This window comes from Ambystoma mexicanum, chromosome 1q, assembly GCF_040938575.1.
Source record: "Ambystoma mexicanum isolate Mex_15411 chromosome 1q, UKY_AmexF1_1, whole genome shotgun sequence".
Classification (NCBI taxonomy): domain Eukaryota; kingdom Metazoa; phylum Chordata; class Amphibia; order Caudata; family Ambystomatidae; genus Ambystoma; species Ambystoma mexicanum.
The window spans coordinates 606,466,077-606,481,568 of record NC_090922.1 but is presented as its reverse complement, the minus strand read 5'-3'; the positions used below and the strand labels follow the sequence as shown (position 1 = coordinate 606,481,568).

The window sequence follows — 15,492 nt, the reverse complement described above, 5'->3', positions numbered from 1 at the left end:
GTACAGTGTAGTCCCCGAACCCCCACAAAGGAATGTCCACACACTGTATTACTGAAAACACAGTCTTTATATAATTAATGTTCAAAGGTATGTACACGATCACAATAAAGCACTTTGTACTTGGAAGTCAATAATGATAAATATATACAATTCTAAAGTGGTACCACTAGTGTTATCGAATCTCATTGAAGTGCAACAACTGTACGGTTAAAATGTCACACAGATTAATAACGAGGAAACCAGCAATAGAGATAGGCAGGAACTTAAGATCATTGGAACAATAGGCAGAACACTGACCCCTACCGCTAGGCGCAGTTCTGAGTGGAGATCCCCCCACCTGGGCAACCTTTAAATAAAGATACATAGCACAAGCCCAGTCCATATAATGTTCGATAGTCTTACTTCTTCCTATTAAGGTTTTACCCCCCCAATGTACCTGTTGGAGTAGAGTTCTCCGACGATGTGCCGACCGATCCTTCTTGAGTGCCTCCCTTTCAGGCGGCAGCCACGGATCGTCGAGAGGTGTCGGGGAACTTGGCGTTCGGTGTCGGGGAATCGATGGCCCTTTTTGAGTGCCCTCCGTTTAAGGCAGGAGTCATGGGTCGTCGAACGTCTAACGGTGAACAGGGTGAACTACGGCAGGGAAGTGGCAGCTTCGTTCCTAGCGGTGCTCGTCGACGACAGAGCGTTGGCGTCCTGCAAGGAAGAGGCGTGCGGGGCACCTCGGTGACGATAGTTCTGGACCGCAAAGAGATGATGAAGAACTGTGGCCCAGCAAGGGCGTCGATTCGTGGGCGTCTCTGTGGTCTTTAGGTGGTGGGAAACCCACCGGTGGATGCTCCTCGGCGCGTCGACGGTCGGGCCTTCTCCAGCGTGAGACAAGCGGGTGACGATGCAGATGAGAGCGTCCGATGATCAATTGAAGTTCTTAGGCAAACGGGAGCACGGCAGCTCCGGTCAGCGATGGCGGTCGTCGACAGTGGTGGACAACAGTCCGGGTGCTTCTCCTTGGAGTTCCGCAGCAGTCCCCGTATCGGGTCGGCAGCCTGTCGAAGCTCTCTCTACCAGGGAGCGCTGGCAAAAATCAGCTGTGCACGATGGTCCCTCGTAGCTCGGGAAGAGGGCGCCTTACCAGGTCCTCTCTGGGTCAGTCCTTGGAAACACAGCGGCCTTCAGATTGCGAGGGAGAGCCACAGCACTCCTTCTCATCCAGTGGGGGTTTCAAGGTCAAGCGTCAGTTACTCCAGTTACTCGTCGTAGTGGACTTCAGCTTCTGAACACGATTCCTAGCAGTGAGAGGTCCAAAGATATACTGTTGATTTCCCATTCATTCCGCTGGGTCATACACAAGCATCCAATCACGACTACGGGCATTCATGCAGGCAGGCAGCCAATCAGGCACACAAGGTATTCAGGCCATTCACTTCTCTCCAGACACTCACGACAAGTTATGTGTATTGGGACAAGTACCGAGCCATTCAACACTCCAAGCCGCATTCATACCGGTTTCGGGCAGGGTTGTCTCAGTCATTGTGTCAACCACCAGATACTAGACACCCACAACACAGAATGCATATTCGTCACACACTCTATTCACCCAGGTCCCACCCACAGGAGGTACCCACAAAATACATCACCGGGAAGGCTCCAGCTAATCTGGCCGGGCCTTCACAACAACACCATATATGGCATTTCCACCCAACAGCCAGTCAGGGGAAAGGACAGAGTCAGGGCTTCCCAGGACTTTGGGAAAACAAGGTAATGGGTAATAGAAAGCAAGAGGCCACCGGGGCCATCTTGTTTTCCATCAGGAATCAACTGATCCCAATGGCAGGGCCGGGTATCCCAAAATGGAGGATACTCCGCACACCTGCCAAATTCAGCATGGAGCTGCCACCAGCCCATACCCTGCTCTGTGGGCCACCCACAGGTGCCCAAAAACATACACTAGGGGCACAGGGTTGTACCCCCACCCATGGGTGCCATAAGTGTTGCCCACAGGTCCATTCACCAAACCAAAAGAAACAAGGGACAAGTACCGAGCCATTCAACACTCCAAGCCGCATTCATACCGGTTTCGGCAGGGTTGTCTCAGTCATTGTGTCAGCCACCAGATACTAGACACCCACAACACAGAATGCATATTCGTCACACACTCTATTCACCCAGGTCCCACCCACAGGAGGTACCCACAAAATACATCACCGGGAAGGCTCCAGCTAATCTGGCCGGGCCTTCACAACAACACCATATATGGCATTTCCACCCAACAGCCAGTCAGGGGAAAGGACAGAGTCAGGGCTTCCCAGGACTTTGGGAAAATAAGGTAATGGGTAATAGAAAGCAAGAGGCCACCGGGGCCATCTTGTTTTCCATCAGGAATCAACTGATCCCAATGGCAGGGCCGGGGTATCCCAAAATGGAGGATACTCCGCGCACCTGCCAAATTCAGCATGGAGCTGCCACCAGCCCATACCCTGCTCTGTGGGCCAGCCACAGGTGCCCAAAAACATACACTAGGGGCACAGGGTTGTACCCCCACCCATGGGTGCCATAAGGGTATCCCATGTGTCCATTCTCCAAACCAAAAGAAAGAGAGCTGCACCGCCAGGAGTCCCACATGAACTCCTGCACGGAAAACACAACAGAACACACGATAAAGAGCAGTAAAGGACAAGGATACGGAGGCCCTGTCCCTCCGATGCATTTCCAGCATCACAGACATGTCCCCCTAAAAAGGTGTCTTCGAGGTTGATGGATTTTTTAAAGTTTTACACTATTTTCATCCACCATGTTAAGGACGTCCCTGAGACAAATGTGTGACCCTCTTAAGATCCAGCACCAGATGCCAATCTGCAATACAATTTATCACTAAAAAGAGGGATGAATAGGGCCTTTTCTGTCTTAGGGACTAGGACAATCACAATGTTGTTGAGAAAACTGTGTGTGACATTCATTCCTTGAGAATCAGCATTGATACACAAACTGAAGAAGGGGGTAGAACTCAGTTATGCAACCCCAGCAGACCACGCCCAGAGTTCATAGATGGGATTATTCCACTCTGCATAAAAAGCGTGAATTCTGTCCCACAGTGTCAAGGGCCCAACACACTGTTATCCGTGTTCCATCCATCTGCGGGCTGGTGGCTCCCATGGAGCTCCAACAAAGGAAATTCCATTGTGCTCGAGGACAAACCCCACTTCCCATGAGCACGGCAGGTGTTGGGTCGCGACACGTGACCGCAGCAAGCTCTGTGTTCCGATGCAGGTAGGAAGCGCCACATTTTAAATACAACATTTAAGCAACAGCATGTTGCGGCTCTGGTGCTCCTAAACTGCCTGGCAGTGAGTTGCCTAGCCTTTAGTGTCTCTTTCATCATCTTGTATTTGCCTGTTGCCGACCCATTTTGCATCGTTTGGATTCACCTTTTTTGCTCTATCCCTGCCTATTTGGGTCACCTTGGACATCTTTCCCTACCTGGCTACCGAACTAGTGTCTGCTTCCTGGATCGCTAACTGGAGTACCCTTGTGACTTGGTTCAATTGCTACTAGTGTGAGCGGCTTCTCATATATGTCCTTCCTGTTTTCTCAGATCTACGTCTAGACATTGGATTATCTTTGGAACATCCTTACCTGGATTAGAGCATCCTTGTGCTGTTCGGGGTTAGGTCCCTAGCGTCCCCTGGATTTCATAGGGACTGCGCCTTTGTGCCATTCGGGTTAGATCCATCCAGACTTCCTGGACTGTTTCATAATTGAGTTAAATATTATATGGCGGGGTCCTGATATACCCAGGAGGGTACACATATAAATATCAAAAAATCAGGATGAGATATCCTACAAGCAGCTGTGTGGTTCTGAACATATACATTTATTTCCAAAACACAGGTTTCTTTTAAGATGGGTTCTCAATTACTTTACACAACTTTCGAAAAGCACGAAAGCGAATGACAACGGACAGGTGTAATTATATACAGTGGAAATACAAGGTAAGTATCTACCTCTATGATGTTGAGGTAAAAACTCCACATAAGGGCACAGTCTCATATGACAGTAGGATAAACCTATAGTTGAACTAAGTGCACAGAATCTGTGTTTATCAGTGTTTTCCTGTTTACCCACTTCAAAAAATCATGGATAACTGTTATTTCCAGTGTACATACACACATATTATTTTCTTGTATCTTTGCATGCATAAGTAGGTTACTGTCTCTTAGGAAAATACGCTCCAATAAATGGTGATATGGAAATGTGGTGGCAGAGAATGTTATCAGGCAGGTGATTTATGCCAATATGTCCAGTAACTGACTATGTTGATAATATACTGGGGAAATAGATACCTACATCAACGAGAGTAAGGAAAAAGAATTTTGGCAAATAAGTTCTGAATGATGCTGTAACTATAAGTAATAGTTAATTTTCAATGTCTTCCTTCTTCCTTCTCTTTCCTTTTCTTGATGAATGGAGCTGACATGAATAAATGATATGATAAAATGTAAATTGACTTGTTATGAACGAATATATTTTTACAATAAAAAAAAAATGTCTCTTAGAGCAAGATGTTATGAACACTTTCCGGACAATAAGGATGAGTGTGTTAATCCAGTAAACCTAACATTTCTACAAGTCAAAATTATTGTGGTAAATTATGCAATACTTTTTCAGGGACTCTCTGCCCTTTCTTTTCTTCCCATGAAGACTTTGATTTGTGAAAATGAATTTTCCACATCGTACAGACTTTTAATTTTAGCAGATAAGGCATGGCATGATAAAAGGATTTGCTGGGGAGCACTCAGTTTGGTGGAGATAAGGATTATTTTGATTGTCAAAATAAATAAACTCCAAGCAGATTATAATTGTTTATCAAGTAGTGCTCACTATCAAATGAGAAGGGAGTCTCATTAATGTAACCCCTATGGTTTGATTGGAGGGGATGAGAAGGCCAAACTGTTTGCCTGGTGTGGGAATATCAGGGGGTCCTATAAACGTTATTTGTCTAGCATTCCCTATTTGACAGCCCAAAAGTACTTTGACTACACAAAGAGCATCAGGGTATGAGGTAATTATTTTGAACCCACCGATCAAAATTGTTATAATTAGAGTAGTGAATCCAGCAGCAAGTTATAGCAGAACCAGTGGGAAAGGAGGATTGCACAACATATACTGAATTTTATGAAGATATTCCCCATGTTACAGAAAATGCACTCGGGGGGTGGAATTCTAATTGAACAAACAACATGAGAAATGCATACAGGAACGGCAGTAGTAAAGTTAAACAGGAGTGGTGAATTTGAAGTAGTGACAAGTGCTAGATTGCCTTCACATTGTTCAGCACAGGCTGCAGAATTGACAGCGGATATCGCTGCACTTCAGAGATATGAGGATGAGGAAGTGACAGGGTACTCTGACTCTGCCTATGTGATTTCAACCGCACATGGAGGATTGTCACGATGGACAGAAAGACCAGTGAAGCATGTGTCTCTATTGGATATACTCATTAAGGCATTAAAGCTCCAATTGGCTACCGCTGTCATGAAATGTGCAGCCTATACTAAGAGGGCAGACATGATTTATCGTGGAAACGAGGCCCCAGATGTTGAAGCCAAAGGGGCAGCATATTTACCAAACTTTTCAGATTTTGAAGTAGAATGTGTTAAGCAACTGTCAAGGCGATGTATGTGGTAGAGGAAGGTTTTGATATGTTATCCATTGTACAGTTCTTTGAGCTACAAGGTTGAGGATTTGTGGAAGAGACGGGGGTGTTCTTTGTCCCCCATTGAAGCTCTATGGAAACAAGATAGCACTGGAAAGCCACATATGCATCTAGCATTATTGAAGGTGGCGCTGCAGCAGTTTCACTACCCTGTACACACAACTAAAGTGAATCCTTGCTGCCATGATCTCAAGAAGACTGGTTCTCACCAAAATGTTTAGAACACATGGCAAATTTTATTGTGAACTGCATTGTATGCTAGAAATTCAAAGCAGGGCACACTTTGAGAACAGTTTGTTTGTTTGTTTGTTTATTTTATTTGTATAGCGCTCCAGACCCGTGGGTAGAAGGGCGCTTAAAGAGTCAGTTACATAAGGTATACATTTTACATGGTACAACAATTACAATTTACAACAATTTACATAATTTACCAGCTTGTTACGCAGTCAGCAGGTTCATAGGAGATTCAGAGGTGATTGCTACTCTTTGTTCAGTAGCCAGCGAATAACATGTTTCCTAAAGATTGGGAAGGACTCACTAGGTTTGATGTTGAGGGGTAGGGAGTTCCAAAGAAGTGAGGCAAGTACTGTGAAGCTAGAGCCACCTGCTCTGTTTAGTGTGAATCTAGGCACTGCCAAGCATAGGGAATTGGATGACCTGGTTATTCTGGGAGCGCATTTCATGATGAATTTGAGAGGAGCAACCCCCAGACCTAATGGTCCTTTTCAGCATCTATATATAGATTATGTGAATAAGTTGCAAACATGCAATGGTTATAGGTATATGTTAGTGGTAGTATGTTCCTTTTTCCAGGTGGATGAGGCAGGTCCATGTTGGTACCCCGATGCCACATGTGTTGGCGACTTTCTCATACGTGAAGTGTTTCCTAGATGGTGTGTGTGAAGTCCTGCTGTCGGATAATGGCCGCATTTTGTGAATGTACTATTTGAACAGGTAACTGTTCTATTATGCATAAAGCACATGTTTTCATCTGCCTATCACCCAGAGGTGAATGGTATTTGTGAGGGGTTAAATGGACTCTTTAAAGAGATCATAGCAAAAATCGAGATATCTTTGAAGAAGGGATGGCTACATTGCATACTCCTTGCATTATTTGCACTTAGGAATCAGCCTGGCTCAGAACACCATCTGATTCCTCATGAGATGGTGACTGGATGCTGCATGAGAGTACCGCTCGCTCCTCCCACTCGAATAGGAACAGATGCTCACAGTGAAGCAAAAACATTAGGTGATGAGATGCATGATTATTTAACAAGTATGACCGCTATTGTTTCTTTTCTTTCTGAACAGGTCAAAAATCGGAGGTAAGAGTGGAAGATGATTGAAGAAGACAGTCAAACAGTTGATCTCAGTGACTTGCTAAAGCAGCATAGTTTGTACTCAGGGGACCAAGTGCTTGTAAGACCTTTTGTACACACTTGGAACAAACCGCGCTTTGAAGGACCATAACTAGTAGAGGGGGTCACTTCCACTGCAGTAAAACCTGAATGGAAGAAGAGTCTGGCTGCATCTGAATGACAAAGCCATAAAAATGAGAGACCCTGACCACTCCTGCACCCGTTGACAGTGAAGCAAGAGAAGAAGTTCCAGGGATGATGACCAGATTGGCTACCAAGAGCCAAAACAAAGATTCATTGAAATAAAGCCACTTTGAACTTTTGAAATTCCCAAGTCTAAGGGGAAAGGACCAATGACTATTGTAGTAGTTCCAGAACTATTTTAAATAGTTCAAATCAGACAACACCTTTGTGATCAGATTTAAAGAAGAAGAGCACAATACACTTTATGTTACCTATAACAATAATGTTGCACACATTCTTGTATGTTGTTTTCACTTACATATAGTCTTACCCAGCTTTAGTAAGACATGACGTTGATGTTGTTACATTCTTTGGAAATCCTAAAAACAGTCCTATTATTTTCAGGACCATCATTGTGATCATTTTACAATTTTTGATATAAACAAGTGTGGTTTATAAAAATGGCAAACATTACATGTTGAATTAAAAAGAATGGGACTTTTCCAAGTTATGAGAGATTCACTGCCAGCAAGAAGATTGATGAGTTTCTTTGGGATACTTCTTGTAACCTCATTTTGTACAATGATATGTCTTTTCTTCCTTATTACTATGGCATTTCATCAAATAATTATTAATAATGCAGATGAAGTATTAAGCAATGAGACATCCCCTTTTATCCCTAACAAACGTACAAGTAATATTTTCCCTGATATTTCTAAACAAATTACCCGACTTATCGGAGATGCTGGAGAAGGTCATGAGGATATAAATGATAATTCAGCCCATTTAATGAATGATATGATATGATATGATATGATATGATATGATATGATATGGAATGTATAACGCGCCTATACACAAGTGTTTCAAGGCGCGATGAGGAAGGGGGGAACAAGGGGAGACAGACAACGATCCTACTAGGCCAGGTGTCATTCAGATTGCGCAAGTGCAGGGTGGGAGGGAAGGGAAAAGTGCAAGGGGGAAAGAGAGAGGAGAAGTGTAGTACAGGGATAGTAGAAAAAATAAATAATAAGGGCCAGCTGGTGGCAAGTGCAAGATAAGTGCAGACAAGTGCTGGAAGCACGGGCTGTAGGGATAAAGAGACAGTCCCACAGTGCAGGGGTTGCCAGGTAGGCAGTGCAGAGGAGAGTGGCAGGGCCACGGACCGGGGTAGGTGAGTGGCCCTGATGCAGATTCAGTGCAGTTTCAGTAATATTAACAGGGGAGAGGGGGAGAGAAAGCAGAGGCAAAGAGGAAGGTTTTGAGGTGCTTCCGGAACCAGAGATGGTTCTCTTCAAGTTTCAGGGAGGCAGGAAGGTTGTTCCAGAGGGAGGTCCCTGCAGCGGAGAGAGATCTACCCCCAACTCGTTGCTTGGAGAAGCGGCTGACCCTGAGGGAGTTGGAGGTGGATGAGCAAAGCACTCGAGAAGGAAGATATTTAGGAAGAGAGAGTTGAAGGTATTTTGGCCCGAGGCCCCAGAAGGCCTTGTGGACAATGCAGAGGGTTTTGAACTTAATCCTTGCAGCCACTGGGAGCCAGGGTAGCGATTTCAGTCCTGGAGAGATACAGCCCCTGTAGAACATGTGGTATCAGCACATGAAGGAGGTGGGGAGGAGTATGTCAGAGGAAAGCTGCTACATGTTCTCTCATCCCCTATGCCATGAGCACAGCCAGAACATTTATTGCAAGAGAAATACCTGTACATGACGCAAGGTGTCTCAGCCATCTAGCAGCATGCACAACAAGAGAAAAATTTGAAGGAAGATGGACAACTATACGAAGGAGGTTGAGGAGGACATTTTCATATGATGAATAATGCAGCAGATGAAAAAAGACCCAGACTGGAAAAGCAGAAGACTCATGTATTCCGTCAGTAGTGTGACTGGTGAACAGATAAGGATTGTCGAACAAAAGAGATTGGAGTGTGCAGACGCATGGGAAACGCCAAGATTGTAGGATGGTAGGAAAGACCTCACTTATTAGTACATGGACGGGTAGCAAGGAGCAAGGGATGGGAAGAAAGAATGCTAGTTTGTAGCGCACATCTATTGTTGACAGCACCAGTACAGATCGTGCAAGTAGTGAATGATGAATGTCTAAAATCATGGGCCAAGTATGCAAAATTATTAACATGGGTCAAAAATAAAGCAGGACCTGTATCCATACTGCCAATGAAGAATGCCAAAGCGTGCTTCAGGAACAGTGGTCTGACTAAAGTTGGAGAAAACAAGGAATGCAAGCAGATAATTGATGTACCAGGAATGAACGGCAGAGGAATTGCAGTGCTAATGGAACATTATTGGGCCTGTGGATCCAGAGCTTATATGCAGCTGCCTACAAATTGGGGAGGAATATGCTCTATAGTGGTCATACGCATTCCTGCATTGGTGATTCCCCAAAGGAATCATCACATCGAAAACTTTCCAAAGATGGATGCACACCAAAGAAAGAAAAGGTCTCTGAACCTCCTTCAGCAGAAGAGTGAAAACTATTTCTTAGGAAAATCACTAGAACCCTATGATTACATTCCAGCTGAGCACAAACAGTTCAGTAAAACAGCAGTGATATTTACAGCTATATTCATGCCAGGAATTCAGACTTCAGTGAACGCTAAGTGGTAACAAATAACCAGGTGGAAGCTGCTACAAACAATAAACAAAACAATCAAAGGAATTAATGCAATTCTAAAAGAATTGAGGGCTATGAGACTCATGACCCTCCAAACAGGTATGTGTTACACTTGATTACAAAACTTGAAGGTGACGTGCGCACCAAGATCGGGCCTTCCTGTTGCTCATACACACCTCCCACGATGTAGAAAATGGAACCCTGACAGAGACAATAACTATGCTGTACATCCTACATACGAAGATGGAGGAAGAAGTAGATGCGACTGAAGAGGATGACTGGTTCTCGTCCCTGTTTTCATGGGTTCCAACCTGGTTGCTGAATGCTTTCCAGTAGCTTGGAGCAATACTGCTGTTAGTATTACTAGGATTCTGTCTTATTAGAATAGTCATAGGACAGTGCAAAAAGACAGCAAATAAAGCTATTGGGATGAAAATAATGATCAATCTAAATGCTGAGACTGGCAAGCACATACAGATTGAAGATGCCACCTGTGAGCACCTGGAATAAAGTCCTCTGGCACCCCCAGGAACACATTTATATTACCTACGGATCTTATGAACTATGTGGGACATTGGGTATTCTGTCAATTGACTGGGGAGTGCTGCCACATGACCTGGTGAGTGGATAAGCACATAAAGAATGCAGGTGACCTGAGGGTGGTGATGAAGATATGGATTCTGAAGAAACCAAAGTGTGGGTAAAAGTTGAACAAGATTGAGGAGTAGGTGGTTCCAGAGGGAATTACCAATAAACGATCTCAGACCCAAAACCGGACAGACCCAAAGAATATGGAAAAATACTACTTAATTATAAACTCAAATTGAGCAGGGAAACCTGGTGAACAAACAGATTGCAGCTCACTCACTCTCGTCTACATTTCGATTACACAAAGGCTTTATACTTCGATGGACGTCAGCTGTAACGTTACCCTGCGTGGCAAACAGTAAAATGGTACCTCAATTGTTAACAAAATCTGCGATTGAGAAGGCAGACTTAAAGACGAGCACTTTTCCAAGTTCTCTACATAGCCCTTAACCGATGAGGATCAAGTGCAGCAGGAGAGTGGCCACACCCACCACCCTGGGTTAACTTGGGCAGTGAGTACTCAGGTGATTGTGAGGATCTGCCACTGGCAAACAAGGACGAAGCACATGTTCACAGGGGCCTAAGTGTGCCCAAGGGTCATGAAAGTAGAGATGCTCTTACCTGCTCCTTCTGCATGTCACAACTCAGAGTGCATTGGCTGTCCAGCTTGAATCCATGGCTGCAGTCATACATTCCTTCAAAGACCGGCGGTGGCGGGTCACACTCCACAGGTACACAGCTGCCTTCCTCCCAAAGACCTCCCTCAAGACACTGGATTCTGAGGATATTCCTGTCAAAAACAAAACATTTTCATAGTCAATAATCCTAAATTCATTGTGTCACTGAGATAATCTGTGAAAAAACATTGAATTTAAAGGTTCAACTTTGGGGACAGGTCTATTGCTACGATTATACATGTCATACAAGTGCATTCGAGAACCACACAAATCCCTCCGGTTGTACTGATATTCCAGGCTCAGGATTTAGTGAGCAGATGGACTCATACGTCAGGTAAGAAAGCTAATGCAGCCTGAGGCCATAGATGGCATCTCTGTTCCTGTGGCTACACAGATCATAGACGCTTAGGAAGCAGCCTGGCTGATGCCTATCTCCCCACCACACCCATAGTCACACCACTATCTCTTCCCTTTCCACTCATTTGGTGAAGGGACATTTCATTGCATTGTTTGTGACATTTTTAGGGAGGGTGCAGCGCCATGAAGCTGGGAAAAGGTAGCTTAAGGGTTTGGGGCTGAAGGGTAGTAGACGGAGGGTATGGGGGCTTGCCCCATTAGAATGCCACAAAAGATGTAGTGAAATGTCCCATGTGGGTAAATAAATCTAGAACAAAATAACACCTTTGGCAGACAACGTTTTTCGTGACTCTAACCAGCCCTCTATCATCATCATTCTCACTCAGTCACACTCCATTCAGAAAAGTTCTACCTGTATAAACATTACCGTGCTCAATGGTTTAAAGTACAAAAATAAATGTTTCTATTATATAAGATATTTTAAAAAACTCAATAGGACCAGAACACAGTTTCAAGTACAATCAGTGGGCTATTTTTCACAGGCATGGGTGATGGGGTTAGCAAAATTGACTCTGAAAACAGCTTGAAACAGAAATATTACACTTAACAACATATTACATTTTCTTATTACACAGACACTGGTCTGGACTTTCAACTCAATGCTTTTCCTCTGGCCACCATGCCATGTATACCTTTCAGTTTCGTAATGGGGAGTCAATTTATGACTGTCCTGATGAAGGCCTAGTCAAATTGACGGGTGGTGAAGATAGAAGCCCCCTCTTCCCCCATAAGAGGCCAAAACACATGTCTGTCGACACTGTTTTGTTTGTTTAATACACAGTGCATTAAAGAAAAGATATGCAGGTCTGAGACGGAACACATGAACTTTGAAAGTTAGTTTAGATTGTCATGTTCCTGCCACTGTCACTTGGCCAGAAGAAAATATTGTAGTAGGGTGATAATATTGTTACTGGCCAGAGGAAAGGCCTTGAGGTGGCATGTCCAGACCAGTGTCTGTGTAATAAGAAAACGTGAATTCATTGTTAAGTGTAATATTTCTGTTTCTAAATCATGAAGGCCAAATGACTAGTAACCACACAACAAAAGGACAGATGCATTACATTTGAAATGGCTTGCTTGTGTTGCAACTTGTGTGCGCCTAGGATTGACCAACACAAAAACAGCCTGATCGGTCCTGATTTCTTAAACAATGATTCCAAGTGACAGAAATCTCTATAAAATAAATGATCATGAAAATAATCCAGCAAATACCAACTCACCCAATATTTACAAAAATACATGGGAATATATAAAGACGTGTTGGAAGTGCAGTGCCACACCAAGACAGAGGAAGGACATCATTACAAAAACGCTTTCTATTAAATAAGCGTCATTCACTGTATGTGTCGACATGCATGGATCAACGGCATGTAGCACTCACAACCATCAAGGCGCTAAGCACTAATGAATCCTCATTTCTTGGTTACATTTTTCTTATATTAACTGTGCTCTATTCAACCATGTGTAAGTCATTTTCATCAGTTTTCAGTCGCATATTTCTGTAAGCCTGGCCTGTTTGTTTTACATCAGATAATTGAAATGTATTACGAAGCGATCCCCTCTGGATGGCACGACTCTGCCATGCAGCGAGAATCGCCTTGTACATATTCTGCATCAGTCTTGAAAAAAAAGAAGGAAAATTAACTTTTAAAAGACCTAAACATAGAAAAGCGAAACTGAATACACCCCTAGAGCACACATCGCAGGTGACGCTGTAAACCACGCTCAACAGTGGCTGGCTCAACTTTCCACTACAAATTGTCACAATAAGCCTTGAACAAGCCCCGAGTGGGCAAAACACGCGTCAGAGTTCTTGATGTCTAAAAAGTGTTTAAAAATCAAGGAACATTTGCATGCATGTGAATTTGTTTGATGTACACCTGGAGTAAAAAAAAGAAAATCGAGCTAAACTTGCATAAATGTGTCAGCCAAACAGCTTGCAGTAGCAGAGCAGTATTCATCATTGCATGTATTAGCATGTGGGATGCATCATGCATAATTACATCTAACATGCCCGTGACCTTGATCTTAACCTTGATGAATAAACTTTCACTGCAAATCGTTTAAAATCTCACTGGGTAATGGCTTTCTGCACTGAAATGATTTCCCAACTTTAATTGATGGCATGGGCGCCAACAAGTGCTAAATATCTTACACTCTTCATTCTCACTTGCACTTTGCACATCACTGCACATGTCTAAATAGGCAGACGCTAATCTGCAGCAGAAGGAGGTTGCTCCTGTCTGACTAGCCCCCCACCCCCCCTCCCTCGCAACAGCAATAGATCGGCAACCCTCCCCTTTCTATGACGGCATGTGAGAATCTTGCAAACATTAGCGTCTGCCCATGTTCCATCCTCTTATTTGACACCGTTAGGATCCATGTTAAACAAAATTGTTTTAAATCTCTAAATACCTCAGAGTGGAACATTAGATATCTATGAAATGAGTAAGGCGCAATATACAGCTGAAGGTCTTGTGCCACTGTCTGATTATTATTGTGCAGGTCAGTCGAAGACAAGGCAGAATTTAAAACCCCCCTATGTTGAGATTGGATCTCTCCAAGGAACTGACCATTGCTTTTGTTTACCCCTATTTGCCGAAATGTACAAGATTACCGGTAAGTAGTGCACTTGGGGGTATCCGCGAGACATGCTACATGTAAGGAGGGCTGTTAGCTTATCTGGAATTGGTTTGGCAGTTCCCGCTTGTAGGACGTCCTCATCTTTGAGCCCCTCCTGCAGCACCAATCGCGCTTCAGTTTGAGAAGAGGTGGCTTCACAAAGTGGACTGATTTATTAAATAACATAGAGCTAAATTCATACCTTAATAACTCAAGATAAAAGGCTTTGCATTCTCATATGAGGGGATTACAGTATAAAGATGTCAGGGGTAAGCAGTGGGGCTAAGAAACCTCCAAGTGGTACAAAGCAATTGATTGACTTGTATTCAGAGCGGGTACCCCGTCAGTGGAAAATGGGGGTTCAGTTAAATGACGGTAAGAACCAGTGGGCTGATTCTCTGAGGGGGTGTTAAATGCACAGCTTCATTATTAAAACAGTACCTAACCCCCCCTGCTGCATCGGCTCTTCTGGGCTCTAGAAAAAGAAGGGTGGTGGGGCAAATGCGAAATGTGGAAAAGTCATTGCTTTTAATGCACATAGCCCTGAAGATAAGGGGTGTATCGGCATCTTTTACTCCCTTAAAATAGGCAACTACTCCAAAATGATAAAAATATGGAATATAAATACTCCCAACAAAAAAAGGCAACAGGCACATAGGAGCCTGCCCCCTTCCCCCCTTCCCCCCACCCTTCTAATCCCACAGCTTCATGGATACGTTTGGACTAGTGGTGCACATCTGAAAAGCAGGACTCGAGTCCTAAAACAAAGTTGAGGGACTCTGACGGGCATTGCGAAGTGTTGTCACGCGACGTCTTGTCTGCCGTGGTTGAAAAAAACACACACAAAGAAAAAGCATTTACCAAGAGAACAGATTTTCAAATGACCTTGCTGCCCAAGCATAACATGCATGTCCTGTGTAGGAAGATGTCAATGTAAGACATTTTAGAGTGCACAAGGAGCGATTCCTGATGTCTTGTGGTTAAGTGTGTGGTTTCAGAGGCGCAAGGCCAGGGTTGAGACCTGTAGCACTGTAGGCTATTATTATTTATTTATTGTTACATTTCTTAAACACTCGAGGGAGGACAGCGTCCACCCTCTCAAAAAAGTAATTGGACGCAGTCCACGCGTGTGCACCCTCGACTTGAGCCTTGCTGAAAAGGTAAACATATATATTTTACAATGTATGAATAACTTTGTGCAAAACATATTTATTACAAATTGTTTGTTTTATAGTAAAAACATATCTGTACTCGAATTTAAAATTTGGAACAAGACTTCCCTTTTTACTCCCTTAAAAAGTTTTT

The 15,492-nt window shown here is 43.8% G+C and overlaps 1 protein-coding gene across 1 annotated transcript in view; it reads right to left on the bottom strand.

Moving 5' to 3' along the window:
* The window catches only part of PAPPA2 (pappalysin 2), a 1,097,660-nt gene that overhangs the window by 172,876 nt on the left and 909,292 nt on the right, over positions 1–15,492 (bottom strand). The window contains exon 17 of the mRNA XM_069641146.1: positions 11,093–11,261. Coding sequence (XP_069497247.1) covers positions 11,093–11,261 — 169 coding nt within the window. The remainder of the gene's footprint in view (positions 1–11,092; positions 11,262–15,492) is intronic.